The sequence below is a fragment of the Schistocerca serialis genome, chromosome 1 (assembly GCF_023864345.2).
Source record: "Schistocerca serialis cubense isolate TAMUIC-IGC-003099 chromosome 1, iqSchSeri2.2, whole genome shotgun sequence".
In the NCBI taxonomy this organism is placed as follows: Eukaryota; Metazoa; Arthropoda; class Insecta; order Orthoptera; family Acrididae; genus Schistocerca; species Schistocerca serialis.
In genome coordinates, this window is record NC_064638.1 from 1,170,278,432 (window position 1) to 1,170,305,297 (window position 26,866).

General features: G+C 42.7%; 1 protein-coding gene across 1 annotated transcript; it reads right to left on the bottom strand.

The window, feature by feature from the left end:
• Positions 1 to 20,153: 20,153 nt before the first annotated feature.
• LOC126418532 (uncharacterized) lies at positions 20,154 to 24,932 on the bottom strand. The gene is made up of 2 exons (XM_050085343.1): positions 24,632 to 24,932; positions 20,154 to 21,886 (listed from the first exon to the last, which is right to left on the bottom strand). Exons 1-2 carry the CDS (start codon positions 24,782 to 24,784, stop codon positions 20,234 to 20,236), a joined length of 1,806 nt encoding a protein of 601 aa, XP_049941300.1. The 5' UTR covers positions 24,785 to 24,932; the 3' UTR covers positions 20,154 to 20,233.
• Positions 24,933 to 26,866: the final 1,934 nt, after the last annotated feature.

Here is a 26,866-nt window from a genome sequence, read left to right on the forward strand (position 1 = left end):
TGCGGCTTCTTCTTCTGTTGTAGCCTGTTAACAGAAGATGCGCATGCGGACGACTCATCGTCGTCAATCGCGTCTGCAGGTCTCTTTCGAGACGGTAGCGAGTGTTCCATGGCCTCTCCCTCCCGGATCAATTGTTCCAGGTTGGCCTCTGGAATGACCTCACTCGGTTGAGGCGCAGCTGGCAGAACAGCAGCCTCTTGATTAGCCTGTACCCTTGGGGGGGGGGGGGGCAGCAGGACATTAGCTGTTTGAGAAGCCAAGCCTGGTGGTGCTGCTCCCTTCGGGGCCGCCTCCGGCAGTGCAGTGTCCTCTTGCGTGGACACGCCTGGCGGCGCTCCCGGCGGTACCTTGGCCTCTTCATTGGCTGCGCCTGGCAGTGCGGCGGCGAGATCATACTGCATGAACCTTATGTAGGCCTTTTCCGCGGCCTCGCGTTCTGAGGCGGTGGCGGCTTTGGCCATCCGGTTCATTACCACGAAAAGCTCGACTGCTGTGAGTGGGCGATACCCTGGAGGAGCGGCCGCTGGGGTCGGGGCATTGGAGGCCGCCGCCAGAGCGTGCTCTGACGCGGCGACCACCGCCGCGACGTTCGCAGCGATGTTATTGGCTTTCATGAGGAAGACAGGAACTCTTATGGGTAGGTACTAAACGAGTGAGCGCGGACTGGTCCCACGCGAAGGGGGTCCTGACTCACGGCGTGCCCTAACAGTCCCTAGGCGCAATACAAATTGGTACTGATCAATTTGTATTGCAGCCACGATAACGGTGACACACAATTTTGCCGCTAAACGTACTCGCGAGCGAGTTGTTTGCTGGAGAAGTCCGCTACCGCTTCTGCCACGTGGCCACCTTCGACCCGCGTGCCTTGACCTGTGCTCCTGCAGTCGGAGTTTCACCTGGTCCTCCAGCCGCCGCAGCCGGCGGCGGTCAGCTGGGTCGCGGTGGCGCTGCCACAGCATACGCAACCTGCGTTTGGCGACTATGAGGTCCCAGATGTCAGGGGGCAGGTCCCTGGCGCCTGGCTCTGTGGTGAGCCTGACGCTTGTAGCGCGAGCACAGGCGTGGAGGACGTCTGTAAAGTTGGTGATTGCTTCATCTATCTCTTCTTTTGTTTCCATCTGTGGGATTTCCTCCACGTGCTCACCCACCAGGTATTTGTATCGGCCCCAGTTTGTTATTACTTCTGTTTCTGCCATCCTCCCGGCTTCGTCTTCGACACTGGCTATGTTCAGAACGACCGGGTTGTGGTCAGAGTTCAGCTCGTAGTTCACAGTGACTGTCGCGTCGAGTGCAAAGTTTTTTACGACAAAAATATCCAGGATATCCGGGTTTTTTGTCGGGTCCACAGGGATATGCGTAGGCTCGTCGGGTGCGATGACGCTGAGGGCGGCACGCCTCTCGACGAGTCTATGTAATCTCTCACCACTTCTGTTCTCGGCGCGGCAGCCAAAGGCCGTATGTTTCGAGTTTAGGTCCCCTCCCACAATCACACGAGCGCCAGTACCCAGCAGAGCCTGAAGGTCCTGTGTCAGTATGGTGGTGCCCGGGGGGTGATAGGCGGAGATGATGGTGTATGGTGTGTTTTGAATTTTGATTTCTATACCGGCTGCCTCGATGCCGTGTGTCTGCGGTAGGTCCACTGTGCGGGAACACCTTCTGCCTTTTACGAGGACCGCTACTCCGCCACGCTCGCGGCCTACGCGGTCAACTCTATGAATGGAGTAATTTCTCACAGAAAAGCGGTCCTCGGGCTTAAGGTGGGTTTCCGTCAGGCACACAACGTCGATCGCATACCGGTCTAGAAATTCCTCTAGGATGTTTTTCTGTGTTTTTACGCCATTGGCGTTAAAAGTTAAAATGCTGTACTTTCTGGATTTAGGGGGATCCATTAAATACATCGAATAATGAGATTGCTCCCTCTGCGAGGGCCATGAATTTACTTATTCCATCAGGCGCCGCCCGCACGCGCGCCATAGTGTCCCTAATTGTGTACATGATATTTGTCAGGCTGAAGCCCGCAAACAGTTCACGCAGCTCGTCAAAGACGCCAAGCGGCGTCCCTGGCTGCTGGCCAGCAGCCGACTGAGGCGGCGCGGCAGCTGCGGGCGCCTCAGTGCGCTGGTGGCGTGGAGGGGGAGGCCAGGCGGCAGCAGCCGTCGGGGCGCGTGGTGGGGGAAGCGAGGGAAAGGCCTCTCGCCCCGGTGCAGTCGCTCTGCGGCTGCTGGTGGAGGCAGAGCTAGCTGCATTTTGGCGGGGTTGGACGACTCTTCTTGCATGTGTTTGTCAAGTGTGGGTCGGCACACTTGACGCACTTTGGAGGATGGTGGCACTGCTCTGCAGAGTGAAACAGCTGCTGGCACTGGTGACACTGGACAGGGCCTTCAGGTTGGCGATACCTCTCTACCGTAACCTTGCAGTTCATGAACAGTTCGATTTTTAAGAGCTCTCTATTTCTTTCGTCGCGGTGTAGTATTACTTTGAATGAAGCTCTCTTCCTGCGCCCCTCTCCCGGGTTGCTCGGGTCGGATGCCTTGGTCTCCTGTTTGACCTCGATAACCCTGAAGTGACGCGCAAGGAGGAGCTCCTTTATCTCTGCGGGATCGGTGTCTCTGGGGAGACCTTTGATCACCGCCTTGTATGAGTTTTTCTCAATGGCCGGGTATGTATGATACGCAGTCTTCTTCTGGGTGAAGTAGTCTGTTAGAAATCTATAATCGGGGAGGGTTGATGGTTGAAATTTTACCGAGGACCCCCTGCATGAGGTATTTAGTCCTCCTCTTAGTTTTGGGGCGACCTCTTTTATGATTTTCATCGTTCCATTTAAGATTGTAGCAAGGATTGGAGGCACCTTTTCCCGTTTCGGCCTCGGTTGCGCTTGCGCGCCCGAGGTCGAGGGACGGGTGGTCGTTGCTTCGGTCGTTTCCGCTCCGTCGGTGTCGATCGGAGCGAAACTGTTTGATGTCGGTATGTTTGCGACAACAGTTTCCCCCCCTACTTCCATGTCATCACTCACAGGTTGTTCTGTTTCCTCAGCGAGCCGGCTTGGGGCCGGACGCTTAGGCGCTGGCATTACGTCCGAGTCTTGTACTCGTGTTTTTGCTTTGGTAATGGCTGAAGTTGGTTGGCCGTGGGTACCCAGTGACTGGGTGCCGCAGCGGACTGGGGCTTTGGGCTTACCCAAGATGACTGTGTCAGCGGTACTTGAAGTCTGACATTTACTGCCCAGGGGCACTGGTTGTTCGTTCGTTGGCACCGTTAGGTATCCCCGAACAGCGCCAGTCCTACCATTGACTGCACGCGGGTTACCGGGTAGTACCACGGGCCCTGGCGCAGGAATTTCCCTACTCTTGGAGGAGCAGGGAGGATGCCCTGCGGCGGTATCTGAATGATTCACGTCTGAGGCAGATCAGACGACCGGTGAACTAGAAAGCCACGGCCCTCGCCGCCACCGCGCTGCCAGTAGACCGGCAGCCGCTGCACGACAAAGGGATCACTTAAGCGTCCTACCACGACAAATTTGCGGCGCAATCGCAAAGCGTGCGTACCCACACACGACAATTTTGCTTGCGTTGTGCACGCACAACGCACACGACAAATTCTGCTACGCTACGGCTAGCGTAGCGCTCCCGAGGGATCTCCCAGCAGCGCGCGGCAGTATAGCGTCCGCTCACGGCCGATCCACCCCCTCGAATGTTCCTAGTACGGATTTTTGCAGCGGTGTTGATGAGGTGTTGTTTGTAGCTCAAGCTTCTATCTAATGTCACTCCCAGGCATTTTGGATTTTTATAATAAGGCAGAATATTGTTATGAAAACATATCTTAAGGCGTCTGTTAGCCAATTTATTATTCAGGTGGAAACACATAGCCTCAGTTTTAGTTGGACTAGGTTGTAGTCTCCATTCACGAAAATAGGTTCCCAGCAAGGACTAGTCGCTTGTCAGGACAGTCTCAGTATGCTCCATATCTCGATGTTGTGTAGCTATGGCCCAGTCATCTGCATATCCCAACTTTTCAGATTTAGTATTAGGCATATCGGCTATATACATGCTGAAAAGTAGTGGTGCCAGGACTGATCCTTGGGGCAAGCCATTATTGAGCTTCATTGTTTTGCCCCTATAATTTCCAAGTATCACTCGTAATGGTCTGTTGCAGAGCATCTCTTTGGTAAGGTTAGCCATTTTCAAACATGGCACGATGCGGAGTAGTTTGTAAATCAGGCCTTGCCTCCATACAGTATCATAAGCTGCTGTCAGGTCTATAAATACCACGGATGTTTTTTTCTTGTCCTTGGAAGCCTGCCTCGATGTAGGAAGTTAGTGAGAGGACTTGATCTGTGCAGCTCCTGTTTGGCCGGAAGCCTGCTTGTTCCACAGGGATACACTTTAGGATATCTGGACTTATTCTGTTACATATAAGTCTCTCCAGTAGTTTGTAGATCATGCTAAGAAGGGCAATTGGGCGGTAGCTGTTTGGTTGGTCATTTGGTTTACCTGGTTTCAGTATCGCTATGATTTTTGTTTTCTTAAGGGTATTTGGTATTCTTCCAGTTTCCATCATGCTGGAGAAGAACTGTGCAAGCCATAATTTTGCAAATTTCTATGAGCACCGGAACAGCGAAATATCCTTTCTTAGCTATGACAACGTTCAGTCACGTTCAGTATCAACAACATCCAGCGGGCCTGCATCATCTACTGTTGCTTCAGCTGTTGTAAGTCCCTGGAAGTAAGCATGGTTGATGGGTGGAATGTATGGTAGAAGATATAGCATGTCCCTTTTCTTTTCCTTGGTTACAGGTCTTGGTCCATGGTATAGGTTTTCCATAGCAATACGTCAAAGTGAAAATGGCCTTCCTGGTTTGGCTGTCTTTAGACATAGAGCGGAGAATGGAAAATCCTCATTAAGAGTCTCCTTGTAATAGAGCATAAAAGGTACGTTCTTCAGCAAACGAATCCACTGCATATTAAGCCACGACACTGGTTTTTTAGCGTCATTTCGTTTTATCCTTGTATTAGCTTGTTCAAGATTCTTCGTAGACTTGAAGTCTTCACGTGACATTTGCGTAACAATACAAGCTTTCTTTCTTCTTGATTTTGCGATTATGGAGCACCAATCAGGAAGAACATAAACTGTTTTATCTCTTGCATAGGATTCTATAGATCCAAAATCTGAATCATTAGGGAAATAGGAGTGGTCACTAACCATAAATTTATGGTCCATAATGTCGATGTTAACACTGGTGTGAAGCAATTTCATGAGACTCAATGCAAATTTCAAATTCCTATTTTGCCCCGTACAACTGTCACTATACATGACAACATGTTTTGAAGCTGAAGCTCTTGTAGTAATATGTTTTGTAACCCAAGAACCTATTTCTTGTGATCCACGTGAGGCCATTGTCTCATCCCATGTGTACATAAAGCCAATATCAGTTGACACATCAAGTAGAGAAAAGTAGGAATTAAGAGAGAATGACAAATGTAAATGTTTGTTAACCTGTCACAAAATTTATTCTAAACTACTTTACAGTTGACAGTTTTCCCTTTTTCATTTTGCTGCCAATATGGCTGTCATTAATTTTTTTAACATAATTATTGAGAAATATATTACATGCTACTTTTACTACAGACTGGAAGAATTTTGTCAACAGTGTGATCTACCTGACTACAAGAAAACTCCCTTAGCAAAAATCTTCCCTTTTAATTACATCAACACCTAATCTTATAACTAGATTTCTCTGGGATGTACATCTCATGAAGGAGAGCTCGTGTTCTCCAGACACCAAGTTTTTAACAATCAAATAAGTGAAAATAACAGCATTAATGACCTCATTATTAGGGCAATACAATCCACCTCTATCTACCTTTCTTATAAGTTCATAGCTTTCATCACTTCCTATTACTGATAATGTTTTATCAAGCACTAAGTATGTTTTACATGTTTCACACCTCAGCTTCTTAAGAACAGCTCTGGCACAGTACCCTGACTAGTATGTGAAAACAGGCAAGTATTCCTGAACAGACTGAACTTGTTCTTCACTGAAATTCATTATGCTCTCAAAGTTCGATGGTGGTGGTAAGGTGATATCATCTACACAATCACTTTCAAAAGAATCTAAATCTATGCCAACTTCACCAAGAGCAGAGGATGAAATTTTCAAGGAAAGCAGAGTCTGAATTCTTAGCTTGGATTCAATTTCAAATACCTGTCTCACAGATACCAAATACTAAGATCCTGCCGTTGTTCGATATTTTCCAAATCTTGCTTCTAGAGCATCTGCCTGAATCTTACCTGGAAAAAGATATTTAAAATTCAGCTCCTCAGTGCAATACTTGATCAGTTCTAGAAGGGCATGAGTGGTATGTGATATGGCCAAATGTGTATCACTGGATAATGCAAATGTACTACCAGAAATATGTTTCCATTTATCCAGCCATGAATCTTTCTAAATATCTGATATTTTCATTACTTGTGCTTGAGAGTGGTTTCAGCATTTCATCCTTGAAAGGGATATCTTTACCAGGTGAGCTAACATTAACAATGTTCCACCATGTACAAATTAATTTAATGAATTTAGCAGTGCTCTCAAAACTTTCAATATGATGATGTTCCCCCAAGGCTAGCTAACCTTGAACAGTCATCTCATTGAAAACATTAAGTACAAGTTTGACATTTTATCGCTCCAGGTTACTTGGAAAAAGAGACTTTAAATTAAGCTTATTGGCAAATTTTACTATCTGTGTACACTCTGTCGTGAAGTTGTTTAACTGAAGAGGATCTGGCCATACACAGCTGTGTATTTTCTGAATCTGTTTCAAACTGGGGGTACATAATTGTCTGATCAGGATCTTTTTTATTAATCCAGTTGTTTCTGACACATTTTAAAATGTGAACAGAATCTAAAACATAAAGAGGATCAGTGTCATCACAGGGGTGTTTGTACATAATTGACAGTTGAGGAGGGGAAGCAAAGAATGACATTGCCCTTCTGTTAACTGAATTGTTGTCACTAACAACACGGCCTACCTTAAAACCTATTGCATGCAGTCCTGAAATTGTTTTCCTTATTATAGTGAAAAGTCCTCCACCATTTATATTTTTTTACTGGAAGAATGTGGACTACATCTTTATATGAAGACAACAAACTCTGTATCATAAAAACCTGAGCACTAGTTGCCACATTTTTAGAATTGAATGCAGGACTCAAAATGTTACCTCCTGTGAAGTCTAAATAAAGTTTCAAGTGTATTTCATCTAACATTAGTGAAACAACATGATCTGATTCACAAAGAAACTGGAATTTCTGTTTTATATACGTCAGAAAATTGCCACCTAGCTGCTCAGCTGCTGGGTTTGTTTGAAATGTGAACAGATTTTATGCAGGGTATTAGGACGAGGTAGCACAAGATACTGTGTACTTCTTATAAACTTATAAGCCTGTGGTGATATTGAAAATAGAATACTACAAAATATAATACAGTCTGTTGAGTATCTGTAATGGCTCTTGTGGACTCCCATTGGATTCAATTGCTCACATAGAAAATTTACTTTGTTACTTTCACTCTCATCAAAATGTTTTGCCATATCTTTCAAATAATCAGTAACGAATAGCAAGTGGTCTTTTCCAGTGCTACCATTGTTTTTCCTAGTAAAGTTCTTCAAGTTATCAATAGTGTTAATTAAGTCATTTAAATGGTTTATAGTTAAAGGGAACTTTCTTGTACCAAGTTTTGAGATTACACTTTTACCTTCATATAAAGACATACTCAGGTCAGTAGTCACCACAACAGAACACAGAAGCGTAGGAATATCTTTGACATCTATTAGAACAAAAGTTATGGAACTTTCTGACTTTATCAGATGCCAGTCATTAGGCAGCTTGATACCCACTAAAACACTTAATAAAACCATTAAAGTCCACAAAATGTCTTTCCTGTTCATACTGAGCATGAGTTGCTACACTCGCTGCAATAGCTATTTCTAAGTCTCTATTTTCTAGACGCTTTCGTCTCTCATTTCCACTTTCCCTCGAACAAGAAGCTGACGAAAGATGCTTCGGACAGTTTGGCAGAATGGATAGTATGGCTCCTGTTTTAAGGTGAGGTTTTTGGAAGTGGCACAGAATATTTATTCCCTGTGGAACTGGGAAGTGCTTTTAGGAAAAGAAAACACATCTACTCGTGGCCCATTTTCGTAATTTCCTCTGCAACGTGGAACACAACTCTTATACACCATTTCGAACGATTAAATCAAATCTCAGAGTTAAACGGAGATGTAATTTCGACGAATCAACCACTATACTTTGAAGGTAAACAGAACACAAGTTTTGTTTCCCGGGCAGGTTAGCCAACATAAACACAGAATTTCGAATTGCTTATAAAGGTAAATCCTTACAAATTAAGCACAGCATCTCACGGTGCAGATTTCTTATCGCATATTGCTTTGTAAACGGCGCTACTTTTTCTTGCAGTGCTTCATATACTCATTTTCAAGTAAACGAACAATGTATTCTACCGGTGCCTTTCGTTGCATGGTTGGTATGGCTATTAAATCCAGTTTTGGCCAGCAGCAGCGCTAGTTGTAGCAAAATCTGTCTTTCCACCACTGGCCTAGTGGAAGTGACGTCACATGGTGTACTCATCTTGGCTGGGAGGCCTGTGTGTTAGAAGGTGTTGCCTCAGCGTGCTGGGGACGTAGAGGGGTTGCCCAGACGGCAGCCGTCGGGACGCGTAGTGGGGGAATCCAAGGGAAGGCTTCTCGCCCCGGCGTAGTCGCTCTGCAGCTGTTGGCGGTGGCAAAGCTAGCTGCCTGCACGTTGGCCGTAGATGTGGACTGCGACATCGCAGAGGCGGCAGCGCCTCGCGACAGAGTAGCACCGTTTGTGGACCGGGGTAGGGGGGGAGTAGATATCAGTTGTATGCATGTGGGGGAGTGGCTGTAGTTGGCCTGGTGATGGCCCCCACATAAGGCGCACTTTGCCGGGGTTGCACGGCTCTTTTTGTAAGTGTTTGTTAAGTGTGGGCCGGCACACTTAAGGCACTTTGGGGGATGGTGGCACTGTTCCGCGGAGTGGAACAGCTGATGGCACTGCACAGGGCCTTCAGGCTGTCTGTATTTTTCTATTGTAACCTTGCAATTCATGAAGAGTTCTGTTTTTAAGAGCTCCCTATTTTTCTCATCTGGGTGGAGTATGACTATGAAAGATGCTGTTTTCTTACGTCCCTCCCCTGGGTTGTATGGGTCTGATGCCTTTGTCTCCTGCTTGACCTCAGTAACCCGAAAGTGACGCTCGATGAGCAGCTCCTTTATTTGTGCGGCATCTGTGTCTCTGGGGAGACCTTTGATCACCGCTTTGTACATGTTTTTTCTCAGTTGCTGGGTACATGTGGATTGGTATCTTTTTCTGTGTGAAATAATCCACGAGAAATCTATAATCTGGTGGAATGGAGGGTTGAAATTTGACGGAGGACCCCCTGCATGAAGTGTTCAGTCCACCTCTTAGATGTGGGGCAACCTCCTTTACAATAACCATTGTGTTGTTGACAATTGTTGCTATGATTGGAGGCACCTTTTCCCGTTTCTGCCTCGGTTGCGCTTGCGCGCCCGAGGTCGAGGGACGGGTGGGCTTTGTTTCGACTGTTTCCTCACCGTCGGTAGCGATCGGTGCGAAGCTGTTTGACGTCGGGATATTAGCGACAACAGTTTCCCCCTCATGTCATCACTAGCTGTATGTTCTGTTTCCTCAGCGAGCCGGCTTGGGGCCGGACGCTTAGGCGCTGGCATCACGTCTGCTTCCTGTACTCATGTTTTTGCTTTTGTTATGGCTGAGTTGGGTTGGCCGCGGGTGCCCAGTGACTTGGGGCTTTGGGCTTACCCAAGATGTCTGTGTTGGGGGTACTTGAAGCCTGACATGCACTGCCCAGGGGCACTACTTGTTTGTTCGTTGGCACGGTTATGTCTCCCCGAACAGCGCCAGCTCCACCATTGACTACGCGCGGGTAACCGGTTAGCACCACGGGCCCTGGTGTAGGAATTTCTCTACTACCAGAGGAGCTGGGAGGATGCCTTGCGGCAGTGACAGAACGGCTCACGGCGTAGGCAGATCAGACGACTGGTGAACTAGAAAACCACGGCCATCGCTGTAACCGCGCTGCCAGTAGACCGGCAGCAGCTGCAGGACAAAGGGAGCATGACCGAGTCCTCCCACGACAAATTTGCTCACCAATCGCGAAGCATGCTCACCCACACATGACAATTTTGCCTCTGTTGTGCACGCACAACGCACACGACGAATTTTGCTATGCTACGGCTAGCGTAGCGCTCCCAAAGTATCTCCCAGCAGCGCGCGGCAATATAGGGTCCGCTCACTACCGGTCCACCCCCTCGAAATGCTTCAGCGGCCCGGGTATGGGTCTTATATACATCTATGGTTACGAAAAAGTGAACGCCTCCCCCAGTGTGCGGTAACTCTGATCCAACACAGCCAAGATGCCGGAACCGGCTTTTGTTCGGTGCTCTTATTGGTTCAGAAGACGCGGCGCCTTCCGTTCCTCACTTATTTGTTAGTTATACTAACAACTCTACCGAGCTTCGGGAGTGATCTAGAAGTGACATGTTTCAGCGGCCCGAGTATAGGTCGTATATACATCTATGGTTACGGAAAAGTGAATGACCAGCTAGGTGGCAGTCATGGCCTGTGGGTGTTCAATATTTAGATTGTACCGGTTGTAATCCCTGACACAGTACTCGTTAAAGCCTGTGCTATGGTAAGTGAGCGGGATTCACCTTATGAGAAAGGATTTTCGCATAGATATCGACCGTGTGTACCTGAATGGTGGCAAATCAGACTTACATCCACTCTGGAATAACAATGATCCGTCAAGTAGGTTCGAAATGCAATCACACGTCAGGATGGAACAAAAGCAAACCAGAAGATGCTACCAGCGTGACAATAATACGGTCGCCAGCCTAATTAGCCATTAACTGAGTTTCTTCCCTGTACAAAGTTGGTATATATTCATGCAAAACTAGTTGTAATACTGCATGATATAGTAGAATTTTAGAACCAGAAAATCTGTTGAACTGATAGTTTCACGTTCTGTACTGATACGGAAAATCATGAATACATTACACTACACTATAATGTTTACTACAAAACTTTATACTGTCTACTAATTTGATTAAAATCGGGCATAGGTTCCCCTAGAAATTGTACATTCATGCCACGCACAAAATGTCAGTTTTGATAAAGATAAAACACTGATAAAGTTTGACTTTTATATTAACCTTAACTTTTGCTGGTCAAACCAATTTAGCACACTTCAGAATTCATATGAATGAAGGGGCGACCCTGAAACTGTAATGATCGCTGTCTTAAAAAAAAAAAAAAGGATTACTAAATTTATTATTCATTCAAGATTTCCAGTACATAAGTTACTACTCATTTCATCTTATTTACTGCTGATTTAAGTGCCTTTAAATCTGTCTCGAAATAGTAAACTTCATTACTATATCAATGCTAAAGTTATCTTTAGACTTCGTTAGACCTTCGCTATTCATTTACTGGTTCATTAACAAAACATTTCTTTAAACACCATTCTAATATAGCTCGTTCTGCAAATAATTATTATTAACACAATTTTTAATTTTCATTTCGGGACACTCGGATTGCACAACGTGTGGAAAGGACCCTGTCTAGGTTAGTTGTGAGGATAATTGAATGATGGAAAAGTTCTGGTAAAATTTAGGTTATTATTGCACCAAACAAACACAGTTCACTCTCTGATCCACACGAATACAGTACTAAAAGTTTCAACCTGCTAGTATCGTTGCGGTGGTTGGCGGGAGGCAAGATGGCGAGGCACAGAGCACACATACAATCACAGCTATGACTCTTGACGTATCGGCACTTAAATTCTTCTTAGCGTCGCAATACTTTTCCATTTAGTGCCTAGGAATTTTGCCATGCTGTGTGGGCGTTGGAACGGCATACCCGAGGCTCAGTGAAGCTATGTCTTCCAGGAGAGCCCCCCTCGCTCCAGAACGAGTTGCTCAAGCCAGTGCCAAACTCCAACTACTACTGTGCCCGTTGTGCCTTGCAGTGCCCGTACGCATTTTCCCGCGCTCGCCTGCCATCCGCCTTTTACCGCTCCCTGACAGGCCGGGTATTCACCCGAGGTTTTGCATTCTACATATCCTAACTTATTGCGTATGTATGGACCAGACGCACAGTTACAATTTTAAACATCTTACAACAGTTTCAACATTTGTTACATTTCAGTTCTATTACAATATTACATGACCTTTAACATAAACATTAATATTCACATTGAAACTTATTTACAGTTTTCTTAACATAATGGCATGAAACAAAAGGAAATGAAATCAGAACATCAATTACACAAGGTTATCGTAAAATCAGATGAAAACAATTACTTATATGCACAACAGTACAGAGTCGTTGTTGTTACAAGTTGTGTGGGAGTTCACATTGGGTCGGAATCTGGATCCAGTGCCAGAAGGTGCTGTGGAATTGCTGTTTCCTGTGCTATTAGTATCATCTGTGCCGAGTGTTCATGGCTGTGGATTGTGTCTGGGTGTGTTGTTAGTATGTTGTGTATAATTGTTCGGGGCGGAAATGTTTACTTGAACTTCGGTTTGTTTTTATGTCTAGGTCTGTTTGTGAAGAGCTGTGTGAGGTCAGGGCGCCTTGTTAGTACGCATCGGCCATGACGTGCGCGGAGAACGGCGAATCCCGTCTGCTGTGGTGTGACTTTTGCTTCGTCGTGTGCTTCTTGTCCGGGTGTGGTGGGTGGGAGTCTCAGTATGCTACGTAGTATGCGTCTTTCAGTTTTTGTTTGAGACATGTAGGCTAGGGGACCGCCGCATGCTCGAAGAGGGGACGTTCAAATGTTTTGTAGGTGTTAATAGCTGTTTTGTCGTTGCAGCCATGGTATTTTCCCCGGACTCGTCTTACTAGGGACTGACGTTGTCTTGCTTGGTTCGGTGTTTCTTTGACGTGGTCATCCAGGTTTAGATACTTGTCTAGAGTCACTCCTATGTACTTTGCTTTGTCGGTCATGTTCAGTCTGGTTCCCCACAGCGTTAGAGTGATGTTTTCTGGGTGTTGTCTCGTCTTTTTGGGTATGTCGCGGTATCTGAACAGGATTAGCTGAGTTTTATGTGGATTTGGTTTTATGCGCCATTTCTGCATTCACTGTTGTAGTTTCGTCATGTATGTTTTTCCGTTTCTCGGTTGATTGTGATTGTTGATGGTCCTGAGTTCCAATAAGCAGTATCGTCTGCGTTGAGTTGGACTTGTTCGTTAGGTCTACTTGTGGTTGGTACGTCTGTAGTGTATAGTGAGTATAGCAGGGGGGAGGTTATTCCAACCTGCGCTACTCCTGCTAGTGGGGAAGAGGAGGCGGATGATTCGTCATTTACGTGTACCTGGGATTGTCTGTCTTGTGGTAGTGATTGTATGAGTCTCACGATCTTAGGTGGAAGTCCTAGTTTTAGTTGTTCTTACAGTAGTCCGTCGTGCCAGATCTTGTCGAATGCGCGCTCGATATCTAGGAAGACCGCGAGTGTGCATTGTCCCAGGTTCTGGTGTCTTGTTATGTCTGTGGTAAGTCTTAGTAGGGGGTTGTTTGTTGAGTGTCTTTTTCTGAAACCTAACTGGAGAAGGGGGGATTATTTGCAGTTTGTCTGTAAAGTTGGTCAGTCTGTCGGTGATTATCCTTTCTAAGGTTTCTCTGAGGACGTCTATTAGGGATATGGGGCGGTAGGATTTCGGGTCTGTTTTTGGTTTTCCCAGTTTATTTATCATTATAGTTTTTGTTTTATTCCACGCTGTGGGGGTGGTTTCATGCATCATACAGTAGTTAAACAGTAGTGTCAGCAGGGGGGGCTTTAGTCATGATGGGGCATTTAGTGAGACGAATTCTTTGAATGCCGTTTTCGCCTGGGGCTGAGTTCTTGCCGGACATGATGGCGTCTGCTACTTCGTTTTCCGTTGTGCCCTGGAGTAAGTCGTGATCGTTTTCGGAGGGCACAGTGGCCATATGGAGGAGGAGGGGGGGGGGGGGGGAGTTCGTCCGTGACTGTCTGTCTGAATTGTTCGTCGAAGAGGTTGTCTTGGGGGGAAACTGTGGGCATTGACCAAAACTTCTTTGAATGCCTCTGCAATTTCTTTGTCGTTGGTTGTGAGTGTATTGTCGATTGTCAGTTTGTATTTCCTGTCAGTGTTCTGTCCTATGAATGTTTTGAATTTCGTCCAGAACTTGCGTCCTTGTCTTCTTAAGTTGTTTGCATGAATTGTCCCACTGGTTTTGTCGATGTTCCGGGACAAGTCGTTTTATTTTCGCGATTAGCCTGTTCCATAGTGTTTTGATTTCTGGGTTGTTTTACCTTACTATTTCTGTGTGTAGTTGTCTATTGCGTCTGATGAGTAGTAGTACGTCAGGGGGTAGAAGAGGTTTCCAGCGTTCAGTGGTCTTGGTGGGGATGGCTGTCTCCATGGCTGTTTTTATTGTGTCCACGATTGTGTCGTTAATTAAGTCTAACTCGAAGTCGTTATTAATAGTCAGTGGTGCCAGTAGATGGTTGTTTATCGTCTCTTGGTATTTTTTCGAGTCTGCTTTTGTTTATAGTCGTATAGTTCTGGAGGTTTGTTGGGGAGGGTTAACTGCAGTTGTGCTGAAGAGAATGGGGAGATGGTCGCTCGTTATGCTGTCTCCTACTGTCGCTGTGGTAATGGTGTCTGTCAAGCTGCGACTGTGGAGGATGTGATCGGGAAGGGAGTTGCCACCGTGTCCTACGAAGGTGTATTCTCGTTATGTTTTCTTGGAAAGTGGCCACGTGTCTGAGGAAGGCCCTCGGAATTTCTCTGCCTGGTGTGACATAGAGACTGTCGGCGACGTCTGTGTCGTGGGACGGTGATCATTACCGCTTCAAGGCATTGCAACTCTGCCCCTGCCGTCTGTTCGATGTTTCATGTAGCTATCGTAGTCTCTGTTAATGTTGACGTTGTGTGACTGTTTAGTCCATGTCTCGGCTATGCCAGCGATGTCTATGTCCTGTCTAGCAAGGATATCATTTAACAGTTTTTTTGTTTTTTGTTTTATTAATTCCTGATGCCTCCTGCATTTAAGAACATCAGGTTAGTGGTGTGCCTGTTAGAGCAGGTATGCATGGCGAGTCTTGGGGGGGGGGGGGGGGGGGCGGGGGGGCGAGTCGGCGAGGTCTTTTAAGTCATGAGTGTGTGTGCGTAGGAGCGACGTGTTATGGTGGTCGTGACTTGTTGGCCGGTCTGGTTATAAATTAGGTCTTTGTCAATGAAGCGTTGGGCCACTTGTCTGACTGCGTATATTGCTTCATCTTTGCACCCTTGGAAAAGGTTGGTCAAACTGAAGGTCGTGGCTTTGAGGAAGTCATCGATGTTCAGGACTTTCCCTTGTGGGGAGGTGGTGTCGTCAGCCAGTTGAAGAGGGGCCTGGAGGTTTTTTTTTTTACATTAGTGGGTCTTGAGACCTACAATAGATTCAATTTGATCTAGTTTATATATTAGGCCATCGTGCGAAACGCGATCAAATGCCTTCTGTATATACAGGAACACTGCTCCTGTAGATTCTCTCTTTGACCTCGCCAGACAAATGTGCTCTACCAGCACCCCCTATAGAGGAAAGCCTGCGCGCCCGCTCAGTGACGTCACGCACGTAGTCTGGTGCCGGTGCTCGCAGTCCGTTTGGCCACAGCAATAGACTGTTACGGGAACCGCACGAGGAAAATTCGTAAAGAAATCTGACATACCTCTCTCATGAATTACAAGATTTTCTTTCTCAAATGACCCAGTTCTTTTGTCTGTAACTTATTTCTGCATACCTTTTAGCCCCGACGTAAAAAGTGGCTGTAATAACTTTCATTATCTGAGGCATCAAAACTCCCAAATGAATGGACCCATTTCATTGTAGTTTATTTTAAAGTTGCTTTAATGGGGATTGTCACGACTTGTTTGATGGCAGTCTGGTTAGCCGTTCAAAGATCGTCAGCTACGCAAAGTGCAAGTGTTTGCCACCAGTGTGCTCTTTCCCAATACCATTCCTAAACTGTAAGTGATGTAGTATAAATTGAAAATCTCGAAAAGGCCAATCTAAACGTCTGCAATGGTATACATTTATCTTTTATGGCTGACCACCATTCACCATTCTTCCGTTTTGCAGTTCCTGTGTAAGACGATTTTTAATGACAAAAATTTTGATTGAAAGCCACCCGCAAAAGATTCTCGTATGCTCTCGCGGACTTTCTTTTAGGGGTTTTGTTCCGTTTTTTAAGTTAAATATTGCATCACTTTGACGGCACTTTGCAAAGTAGCACACTGGCAGCTAACATTTTACGGACACTGTTATTGCCGCTGTTTATTCCTTATGTAGCAAAATCCATTTTAAAACCTCATTGGATGATATACCTGTGAATTAAAAAAAGAAACACGAAAATTGGGCAAATAGTGTTCGAATTATAACACCCCCTATAGAGAGGCACTGGTAATAAGCAATGGTATGAGTCGTTTCAAAAACTAACACTGCCCTGAAAGACATGTTCTACATATGTTTTAGTCCACCATTTCAGCAACCTTGTATTCATGCTTTTTTTTTAATTTAAAGAAATTTCTCCTGTTAATATTTTTTAAGTGAAATGCAGTTCTAATGAATGATATGATATATCTCTTCTCAGTTTGTGCACCTTTCCCTAAGAAACTTTCTTTCCATTAAGAAAATCTCACTGACCTGAGATGAGTATGTAATGGTATTGCCATAAAGTTTTGGTATGCCAATACAAATTTCAATGAATTCTCTTTTCCCAGTAAGTTAACTAAATTTCTATTATGTATTGAAATTACAAGAGGTCTCAAAATACAGATTACCAGGTTAGAATTTCGCTGCTCTAAACTGAATACCTTTGAAGAAAGAATGTTTCTGTACTAAGAAGTATATACTTTGAAACAAACTGTTTGCATGAATTGCACATAAATAAATTTCAACTACGAAGTAAACTTTCATTTCATCTGTTGAGAAGTTTTATGACGTGATGTGACCTGTGATGAAATAATTGTGAAAAATGAACACTTACCTTCATTTGGCATCACATTTGGGCCGCACTCACCAGTGGCTTAGATACTTCATCCTTCCGTAAGTTTGGGGAAAGGGGTGGGGATGGTGGTTCAGCTCTATTTAGTTGCAATACTTTAACAGATCATCATTCCAAAATATATATACTGGTAATTGTTTAAAAGTGGAAGACAAGTTTCATCTACTGACCATGCTGATATGAATGAATGCAAATTAAGTAAAAAAATTCTGTGTATGAATGAATTTATTTATTTCTTTTGTTCATCTTCCATACACTCTTGTCAATAATCACTAACACATGGAATGAGAAAAATTTTAGATTATAGTGGTTCACAATAGAAAATTATAGATGTACAGCATGAATACTATGTAGGGACAAAATAATTAAGACTTATGGACACCAAGGCTAAACATTAACAATAACCACATTCTTGAGACTTAAGTTTCATAATTTTAGGAATAATAATGATAAATTTTGAACAACATTAATTATTAAATTGCTATTTTATAATCTCCAGGGTAGTAATGGAAGGTCTTTAAGTGGGACACTAAAAGAATGCAAATAAAACACTGCACCATAAAGTTTTGTGTAGGAAGAATGCATATGAAAGCACTGTAGTAGAAAAATGGCGATGCATATAGACATTATATTAGGTCACCCTGTAAATTGCAAGTAATTACCAACTGTAAGTGTATGTTATGTGGCAAAAATGTGTCAAGTGGTGTTGGAATATGATCTGGTTACATTAATTAGATTAGGTGAGTGAAAAGCAATTGTGACAGGCTTAAGCTTTTTTAATATTCTTTTATAAACAAATATATTCAAAAAGCCAACAGAAGGGCATACCTGAGAGTCCACTTCAGTTATTTTTCTCCTCAGCAAAGATGAGCTAACAAGAAGGCACTTTATGGCACAGAGCAAACATCTATTTAAAGAGCTCAGTAATTAGTCAACCTGAGAATTAGTGGCACTCAATAGTGCTTGTAACAGAAGTGAGAGCTGTTCCCCAATTACATTACTATTAGATGAGGAGACCTGCCAATCATTATACACAAAGAAGGCCATGAAAGTACTGCAAAGCCCTCCCCTACCAGCTTCTCCATTTGTATTGGTAGTAAAATACATGCAAACATGATCTACATAAGAAAATGTTGAGAAAACAACAGTTATAACAGCTGCAGAGATAGTAGTAAACTCAGAAAAAGAGAGGCAATTGTCACAGCATGCACATCTGCACTCATAACAGTGACAGTAGTAGAAGACAGAAGAACACCACAAACACTACGTGAAATCGAAATTTGTCTACCTAAAGAATGCATAAACACTATAGTAGCTTTTTCAACAGTAACAATTAATGAATCATTACAAATTGGCAGATTTCTCACATGTATCACAAGCTAAAGTAATAACTTCAGTATACAAAGAAAAGTGTTGCAGAGAATGTAGAGAACTATAGAGCAATTTTGCTCTTGTCTCCCATTTATCACCAAAACAAACTAACCTTGTTTGCAAAAAAAGTGGAGTCTGCTATAGCACAGTTTGTGTAAGTTTTTCTCAAAATAATAAAGGTAGGTGATCAAAATGCCATTGTCTTGTCATTGTCAAAGGCATGTGCCATGTTGGGCCACATAACTTTATTACACAAATTAGAAATACTATGAATAAGGCATGCAGCAAAGAAGTGGTTTAAGTCATACTCGGAAAAGCAAGCGAATTGATTTTTAGGTTTCACATACTATAAAAAGATTACTATTGGTCCTCTCTGCCTGCCACACCCCCTCCCCTCCCTCCTGTATGTATCATTCACCACCCAACTTCAACTGAGAAAAAATTAGTGTAAGATTCTTTATATTAAAGATTAATTTCTTTGATAAAAATTTCACGTTAGGCTATTAGTGTTGATAGCTGTTAGCAGCTGTATATTAAAATATTTATACAAACTCTCAGCCATAAGTTGCAATTTGGTAAGTTTGACTAGTTTCAGATTAACCTGACTAGTTCAGCTTAAGAGGCATTTGTTGATGTGGCAATATTACTGATGACAGGTTTTGTATTAATGATTTAAAAAGAATCTAAGATAAATATTTCAAAGTTATGTTGTAAGAGTTTACAGTTTTCGCTGAGTGTTTTTTGAAATTTTTTTTCCATTAACCTTTTTACAGTAGTTGTTTAGAAATATATTGACACCAACCCAAACAACACTTTTCATTATTGCCTGGGATGAATGTCCATTGCAGCATACCCCATCAAATAATAAAAAGTCATTTTCGTGAAGAGTAGCAAGTGCTACTGCACAGGCAATAGCACGTTGATTCGTACAGGCAAGAAAATCTCTTTCGTGTTCTTTGAGAAGTTTGCTGATGACAATATAAGTGTAGACAATCATATTTAAAATAGTGTCTGATGGGTATTTTAGTCCTCCATGATCAAGTCTCTGTATCAAACTAAAATGTTCGTTTATTGGCAACTCCTTTTCAATCACAATTTCATTAAGGCAACTCTCACATTTCAGCTTCTTAATCACTGCATGAGCACAGTAGCCTGCAATGAAAGTTAAAGACGTTGCAATATGTTTCACTGAAAGAACATCGTCTTGAGTTACACTGACTTCTATGTCTAATGTGTCTGTTTCTTCAACTTCAGAAAACATAAAATTTTTTATGGCCCCTACTGTGATATTGCCATAGGAAGGAGAACATAAAACTAAAGGCATTACACTTTGAATTCGAAGTTTCTTTTCTGCTTCATAGACTTGTGTCACTGAAACATTGTATTGGGAACCTGCAAGCTGTCTATACTTTCCAAAACGCCGCTCAAGCACATCTGTTTGTAGCTTGGCTGTCAGTAAATAGCTCATACCTAGCTCTTCAGTACAGTATCGAGCAATCTCTACAACGGCATATGTTGTATGCTGAATAGCAAAAAATGTTTCTTTTGTGAGAAACCCACTTGACAAACCTTTTGCTTTCCACACATCAAGCCAGTCTAGAAAATCTAGCAAAAATTGCATAGGAACGCTATCAGTTAACGGATCCATATAAGGATTCTGTTTGTGTTTCCCTTTAAACACTGATTTCACATTCATGACATCAAACCATTTTGTTATTATTCAAATGTATTCTGCTGTTGATGGTGCATGTCTCAAATCAAATTTATCACTAGCTACCTCAAGGCCCTCTGACACATGTCGATTGAGTATCTGCAGCACTAGTTTGATGCTCTGTTTTTCTAATGATGTAGGGCAAAGTGATTTGAGAGACAATGTGTGACAATATTTTACTAAAGAACTGGAATCTATGTCATAAATCTGTTTCAGTGTTTTAAAAGAAGCTACAGAAAACTTATTTTCTTCCACTTCTTTTCTAACTGGAAACTGAGGATAAAACATATCTTTACCATCATTTTTTTGGTTCAGCCACACATTTCTTATGCATTTAACAATGTGTATGGCATCAATTAAAAAGAAAAGTGGGCGATTAGGATCAGATGAATGTTTAAAAACTATATTAACAGCTTTATCCAGAGAAAACATTGACATGGTTTTGCTATTTATTTTGTTGTTGTCAGTTACCACACAAAAAACCCTATAGCCTCTTAGTTCAAGGCCATTTATTATGGCCAGTAGCACATCGTATAATGCATTAGATGAAATGGTTTTCACCGGTAAAATGTGAACAACATCCCTACACAAAGACTTGACACTCTGCAACATAAATACAAATGCTGAATTTGCAGCACATTCAGAGTTATATGACATGCCCAAAACAGTACCTCCTTTATATTCCAAATAAGAATTTAGATGAATTTCATCTACACTCAAAACAACATTGACATCATCGCTGTTCAAGTATTGAAATTTCTGTCTTGCATAGGACAGGAAATTACTTCCCCCAAGCCTTTCGTGAGACGGATTCACATTAAATTTGCTGCAGATCCTACGCAGAGTGCTTGGATGTTGCATTTTCATTAATGAGCTGCTACGTAAAAAATTGTAAGCATGAGATGAAACTGAAAATAGCAAACAACACAGTATCATAAATGTAGAACTAAACCTATGATTAAATTTCTTTACATTTATGAGACTAACTTGTTCATATATAAAGTCTACCATCTCCTTTTCACTCTCCTGTAAACTGTCTTTCAGCACTCCTAGACTGTCTTTCACTATCTCTACAATACTATCTATAGAAGTTTCTGAGTGCCCACAATCTGTGTCTGAAAACTCCTGCAGTACACTGACAATTTCATGGATATTGGTTACAATTACAGGAAAAGATCTTTTTCCTAATGTCTTAATTTGTACATCTTTCTTAAACAATGGAACATTTAAATTACTATCTATAACGACAGAATGTGTGATTAATGGTGCTGGATTTCTTATTATCTTTAAAAAACAAACAAAATCACAGTGTTTTTCGATCACACTCCACTCGTTGGGCAAATCCACTTCCTTCATATGCAACATCAACTCTTCTAAAGAACTGAAGCTGAAAGTGTTTTCATAGTCCTCCTGTGATGCTAAACTATATTGTAACGCTGCAGCTAACTGCTCATTTTCAAGCCTTTGCTTTTTCTCCTCTGGCCCTTCACATCTACTTTCTTCCTTTGAAAGGTAGGAAGGACAGTTTGGGAGTAGTGATGGAACTGCATCTGGTCTCAAACGTGGTTTGAGAAGGGGGGCTCTTAATAACTGACCAGTCCTTTCATCCACAATTTGTGTTTCCCAAATAACATCATCCTTGTGGAAGTGAACACGACATACCTGTAATTAAAAATGAATAAAAAATGAAAAAGGTGCTTACAACTGAATGTGATGACAATATTAATAGTGTGAAAACAATTTATGAATATAAAGTTAGTTTCTAGTTCTAAAACACAAATAGACTCCCAACTAAAATGCAGAAGAATACTCAAGTGATAAATGTGGCCATGGCATAGTAACTCTATAAAACAATAACACTACAATATCAAAACACATGCAGTTACATGTCATGGCAACAAGCTCTTAAAGAGATGGTGAAATGAAGAAAGTACTTTCCCCATCAAAAATTACAAACATTGACTAATGTTTGTAGCATAATTCAATAACAGTGACAATTTTTTTTATAATTTAGCCTTGAAGCTCATATATTCACAAGAGGGGTGGGATTTTTGCTTAATATCTTGCTCTATTCCCCCCCACCCCCACCCCACACACACACCTCAGACACAAGAAAGCATGATGACACCAAACTCACGCAGGTGTAATCCATAGAAGCAACTGTGACACAGTAACAGAATAATACAAAGTAATTGTCAACACTGTGTAACCTTTAGAACTATGAAATACTTAAAGGTAGTGCTTTTTATCAGATAGACACTGTTTTGCTTTTGATATCAGTTCATAACTTACATAAAAACTGACAGTATGATGAACTAATACATTGCCACTTATGTGCTACCTATTAGGCTAAACATGAACACAATTGCTTTCAAGTACTTTAGCTGTGTATCTATAAGACAGCTGTGTAGGCCACTGGCATGTATCTGAAATTCCAGACCCAGAAAGTAAGAATTTGTAAAATCCACAAGTACTTTTTATATGTTTTCACAGTTTCTCCCTTTGCATTTTGTGATGGCCTGTTAATCCATTCATGTACTCATTCATTTTTCCTGTCTATGGTTCACTGTTAAGTCTAAAGCCTACTATATTCCCTAATAGTAACATTCCTTGCAATGACTTCAAATTCCCACCAATAATTTATTAAAAACAAGTGACTGAGACACTGTTTTTACTTCATTTTCAATTTCTGGGTACACCACATTACTTGTTTTTGAACAGGCAACTTCCTAAAGACTTTTACAGCAAAAAGAAACACTAAATACAGAAGCAGAATACATCGAAAGTCGTCTGTATCTTAAGTGCGCGTACTTAATTATAAACCGACTTTTATTCCTAACAACAGGCAGCATAAACAGTAAGTATAAAGATATACTGAGATATTTAACTACGTAAGTATGACTGTGCTTAGGCTATACTGGTTGAACTTGCAGAATACAGAATTCATATAACCTATACCAGCTAAACTGTAGAATTGCCGGGTCTAGTGCAGCAGGGGATACAACCCGTCGGCTTTGAACAATGACGTCATTCCTTAGTCATAGATCTTAATGTCTTCACTTCGAGGCATAGATAATAAAGCAGTTCTGTGTTCTAATAAGCTTTTGCTGTTATGTTTCAATTTCGTTTTTTTACTGATTGCTTAATAAAGTAGGATCAGTTTATTCTATCTCGTGAGATTTTTTTTTTAAAAAAAGCCGAAAAAACACTATTGCTTAATAAAGTAGGATCAGTTTATTCTATCTCGTGAGATTTTTTTTAAAAAAAGCCAATAAAACACTATTGCTTAATAAAGTAGAATCAGTTTATTCTATCTCGTGAAATTTTTTTTTAAAAGCCAAAAAACACATATCAGCTACTGAAGGCAGCTACAACACTACGAAGAATCGCTTCTCGGCTTTTGACAAGATATTGCTTAATAAAGTAGAATCAGTTTATTCTATCTCGTGAGATTTTTTTTAAAAAAAGCCAAAAAAACACTATTGCTTAATAAAGTAGGATCAGTTTATTCTATCTCGTGAGATTTTTTTTTAAGCCAAAAAACACTTATCAGCTACTGAAGGCAGCTACAACACTACGAAGAATCGCTTCTCGGCTTTTGACAAGATATTGCTTAATAAAATAGGATCAGTTTATTCTATCTCGTGAGATTTTTTTTTTAAAAAAGCCAAAAAACACTATTGCTTAATAAAGTAGGATCAGTTTATTCTATCTCGTGAGATTTTTTTTTTAAAGCCAAAAAACACTTATTAGGTACTGAAGGGAGCTACAACACTAAGAAGAATCGCTTCTCGGTTTTTGACAAGATATTGCTTAATAAAGTAGGATCAGTTTATTCTATCTCGAGAGATTTTTTTTTAAAAAGCCAAAAAACACTTATTAGGTACTGAAGGGAGCTGCTTAATAAAGTAGGATCAGTTTATTCTATCTCGTGAGATTTTTTTTTTTAAAGTAAAAAACACTTATTACGTACTGAAGGGAGCTGGAACATTAAGAACAATCGCTTCTCGGCTTTTGACAAGATATTGCTTAATAAAGTAGGATCAGTTTATTCTATCTCGTGAGATTTTTTTTTAAGTCAAAAAACACTTATGCTTTTGACAAGATTAATGTTTATCTCTCTCGCATTCCTTTGTTTCTCAACATTCTCCTCAGCTCTTTCATCTCTGTAATAGATGCTCTCTGGCGACTTGTGACGTCATTGTTCAAAGCCGACGGGTTGTATCCCCTGCTGCACTAGTCCCGAATTGCCAGGGCAAGAAAACGAAACGCTATTTTCTTCGGCACTTATTCAGTTAAGATCTGGTATATTAGTCAAAATGTCGCTGACCTTCCTTACTGCATAAGTGCCTATTCTTTGTTAGCACACTTAACCTCTTTTAAGAAATAAACAAAACAAATACTTACTCTTGAACTTGAAGAAGGAGTGAAGTTATCTCTGCGACTACTTGACAACCATTTCTTCCTCGTTGCTTCATCCTCCGGAAATTTAAACACGGTTACTTTTGGTCCACCGTCGTAATTTCCTCTACAATTCGGCACACAACAACGATACTGCATTTTGCAGGCAACGAAATTTTCACAGGCAAGAAAAACAGATCACCAGTTTAGTGCACAGAAACTAAACAACCAAATCACGTACACTAACGCAGGAACACCATTCACTATAATAGTAAACTGACGCGAAACTCGCCGAACGACTATTCACAAGCACTGTTCGTGTAACTGTTGAAGAAGGGACTATGTGTGTAGCCATCTTGTGACGTCACGCACTACGTAGACAGGCTTTCTTTTACAGGGGGTGCTGGCTCTACCAAGCGCATGCATTGTTGGGTTGTGGAGTACTCAGCGCGGAATCCAAACTGTTCAGGCATCAGGATGTTGTGTTCAGTAAGGAAGTGTTGAAGGAGTGAGAGGAAGAGCAGCTCAAGTATTTTACTCATGCCGTTGAGTAGGGAGATGGTCTATAACTTTCTGGAAGGAGCAGGTCTTTATTAGGTTTGGGGAGGGTGATTACCTTAGCAGTTTTCCACGCTGAGGGGAAGTAGGTAGTTTAAGGCAAGCGTTGAAGACGCTTGCCAGACATGTTATGGCGGAAGGCGGAAGGTGCTTTAGAGTGGGGTGCGGATGCGGTCAGGGCCGGAGCCTTGTGGTTTCCCTGTCGCTTGATAAGTGCACTTATTGTCGGCTCGTTTACGGGCACGAATTCTGTGTTTGGGCGCGTATTTCTTATCTGAGTCACTCGTCCGATGACTATTCTTTCCTGCCTCTCACTCTCGTAATTGTCGATGACGTGAGTTCGGAATTGTGACTCTAATAATTACTACAGCCTTTTCTTGGTCTTCGTACACTAGACCGTTCTCGCCGTGGAGTGGCCTGTTCTCTCTGGTGGGGGCTTTCCGCAGCCGGGCTATTTGCCAGATCTTGCGTCTACTATTCTCTGTTTCGGCGGTTCGTAACATCTCCTCCCAGCAGCGGCTCCTGTAGTCGGAGTTTCACCTGGTCCTCCAGCCGCCGCACCAGGCGGCGGTCAGCTGGGTCGCGATGACGCTGCCACAGCTTACGCAACCTATGAGGTGCCAGATGTCAGGGGGCAGGTACCTGGCGCCAGGCTCTGTGTTGAGCCTGACGCTTGTAGCGCGAGCACAGGCGTGGAGGACGTCTGTAAAGTTCGTAATTGCTTCATCTATCTCTTCTAACTGGAGAAGGGGGGATTATTTGCAGTTTGTCTGTAAAGTTGGTCAGTCTGTCGGTGATTATCCTTTCTAAGGTTTCTCTGAGGACGTCTATTAGGGATATGGGGTGTTAGGATTTCGGATCTGTTTTTGGTTTTCCCAGTTTATGTATCATTATAGTTTTTGTTTCTTTCCACGCTGTGGGAGTGGTTTCATGCATCATACAGTAGTTAAACAGTAGTGTCAGCAGGGGGGGGGGGGGCTTTAGTCATGATGGGAAATTTAGTGAGACGAATTCTTTGAGTGCCGTTTTCGCCTGGGGCTGAGTTCTTGCCGGACATGATGGCGTCTGCTACTTCGTTTTCCGTTGTGCCCTGGAGTAAGTCGTGATCGTTTTCGGAGGGCACAGTGGCCATATGGAGGAGGAGGGGAGGGGGGGAGGGGGGAGTTCGTCCGTGACTGTCTGTCTGAATTGTTCGTCGAAGAGGTTGTCTTGGGGGGAAACTGTGGGCATTGACCAAAAGTTCTTTGAATGCCTCTGCAATTTCTTTGTCGTTGATTGTGGGTGTGTTGTCGGTTGTCAGTTTGCATTTCCTGTCAGTGTTCTGTCCTGTGAGAGTTTCGAATTTCGTCCAGAACTTGCGTCTTTGTCTTGTCAAGTTGTTTGCATGTGTTGTCCCCCTGGTTTTGTCGATGTTCCGGGACAAGTCGTTTTATTTTCGCGTTCAGCCTGTTCCATAGTGTTTTGATTTCTGGGTTGTTTGTCCTTACTATTTTTGTGTGTAGTTGTCTTTTGTTTCCGATGAGTTTTAGTCCGTCAGGGGGTAGAAGCGGTTTTCAGCGTTCAATGGTCTTGGTGGAGATGGCTGTTTTTATTGTGTCCACGATTGTGTCGTTAATTAAGTCTAACTCGAAGTCGTTAGTAATAGTCAGTGGTGCCAGTAGATCGTTGTTTATCGTCTCTTGG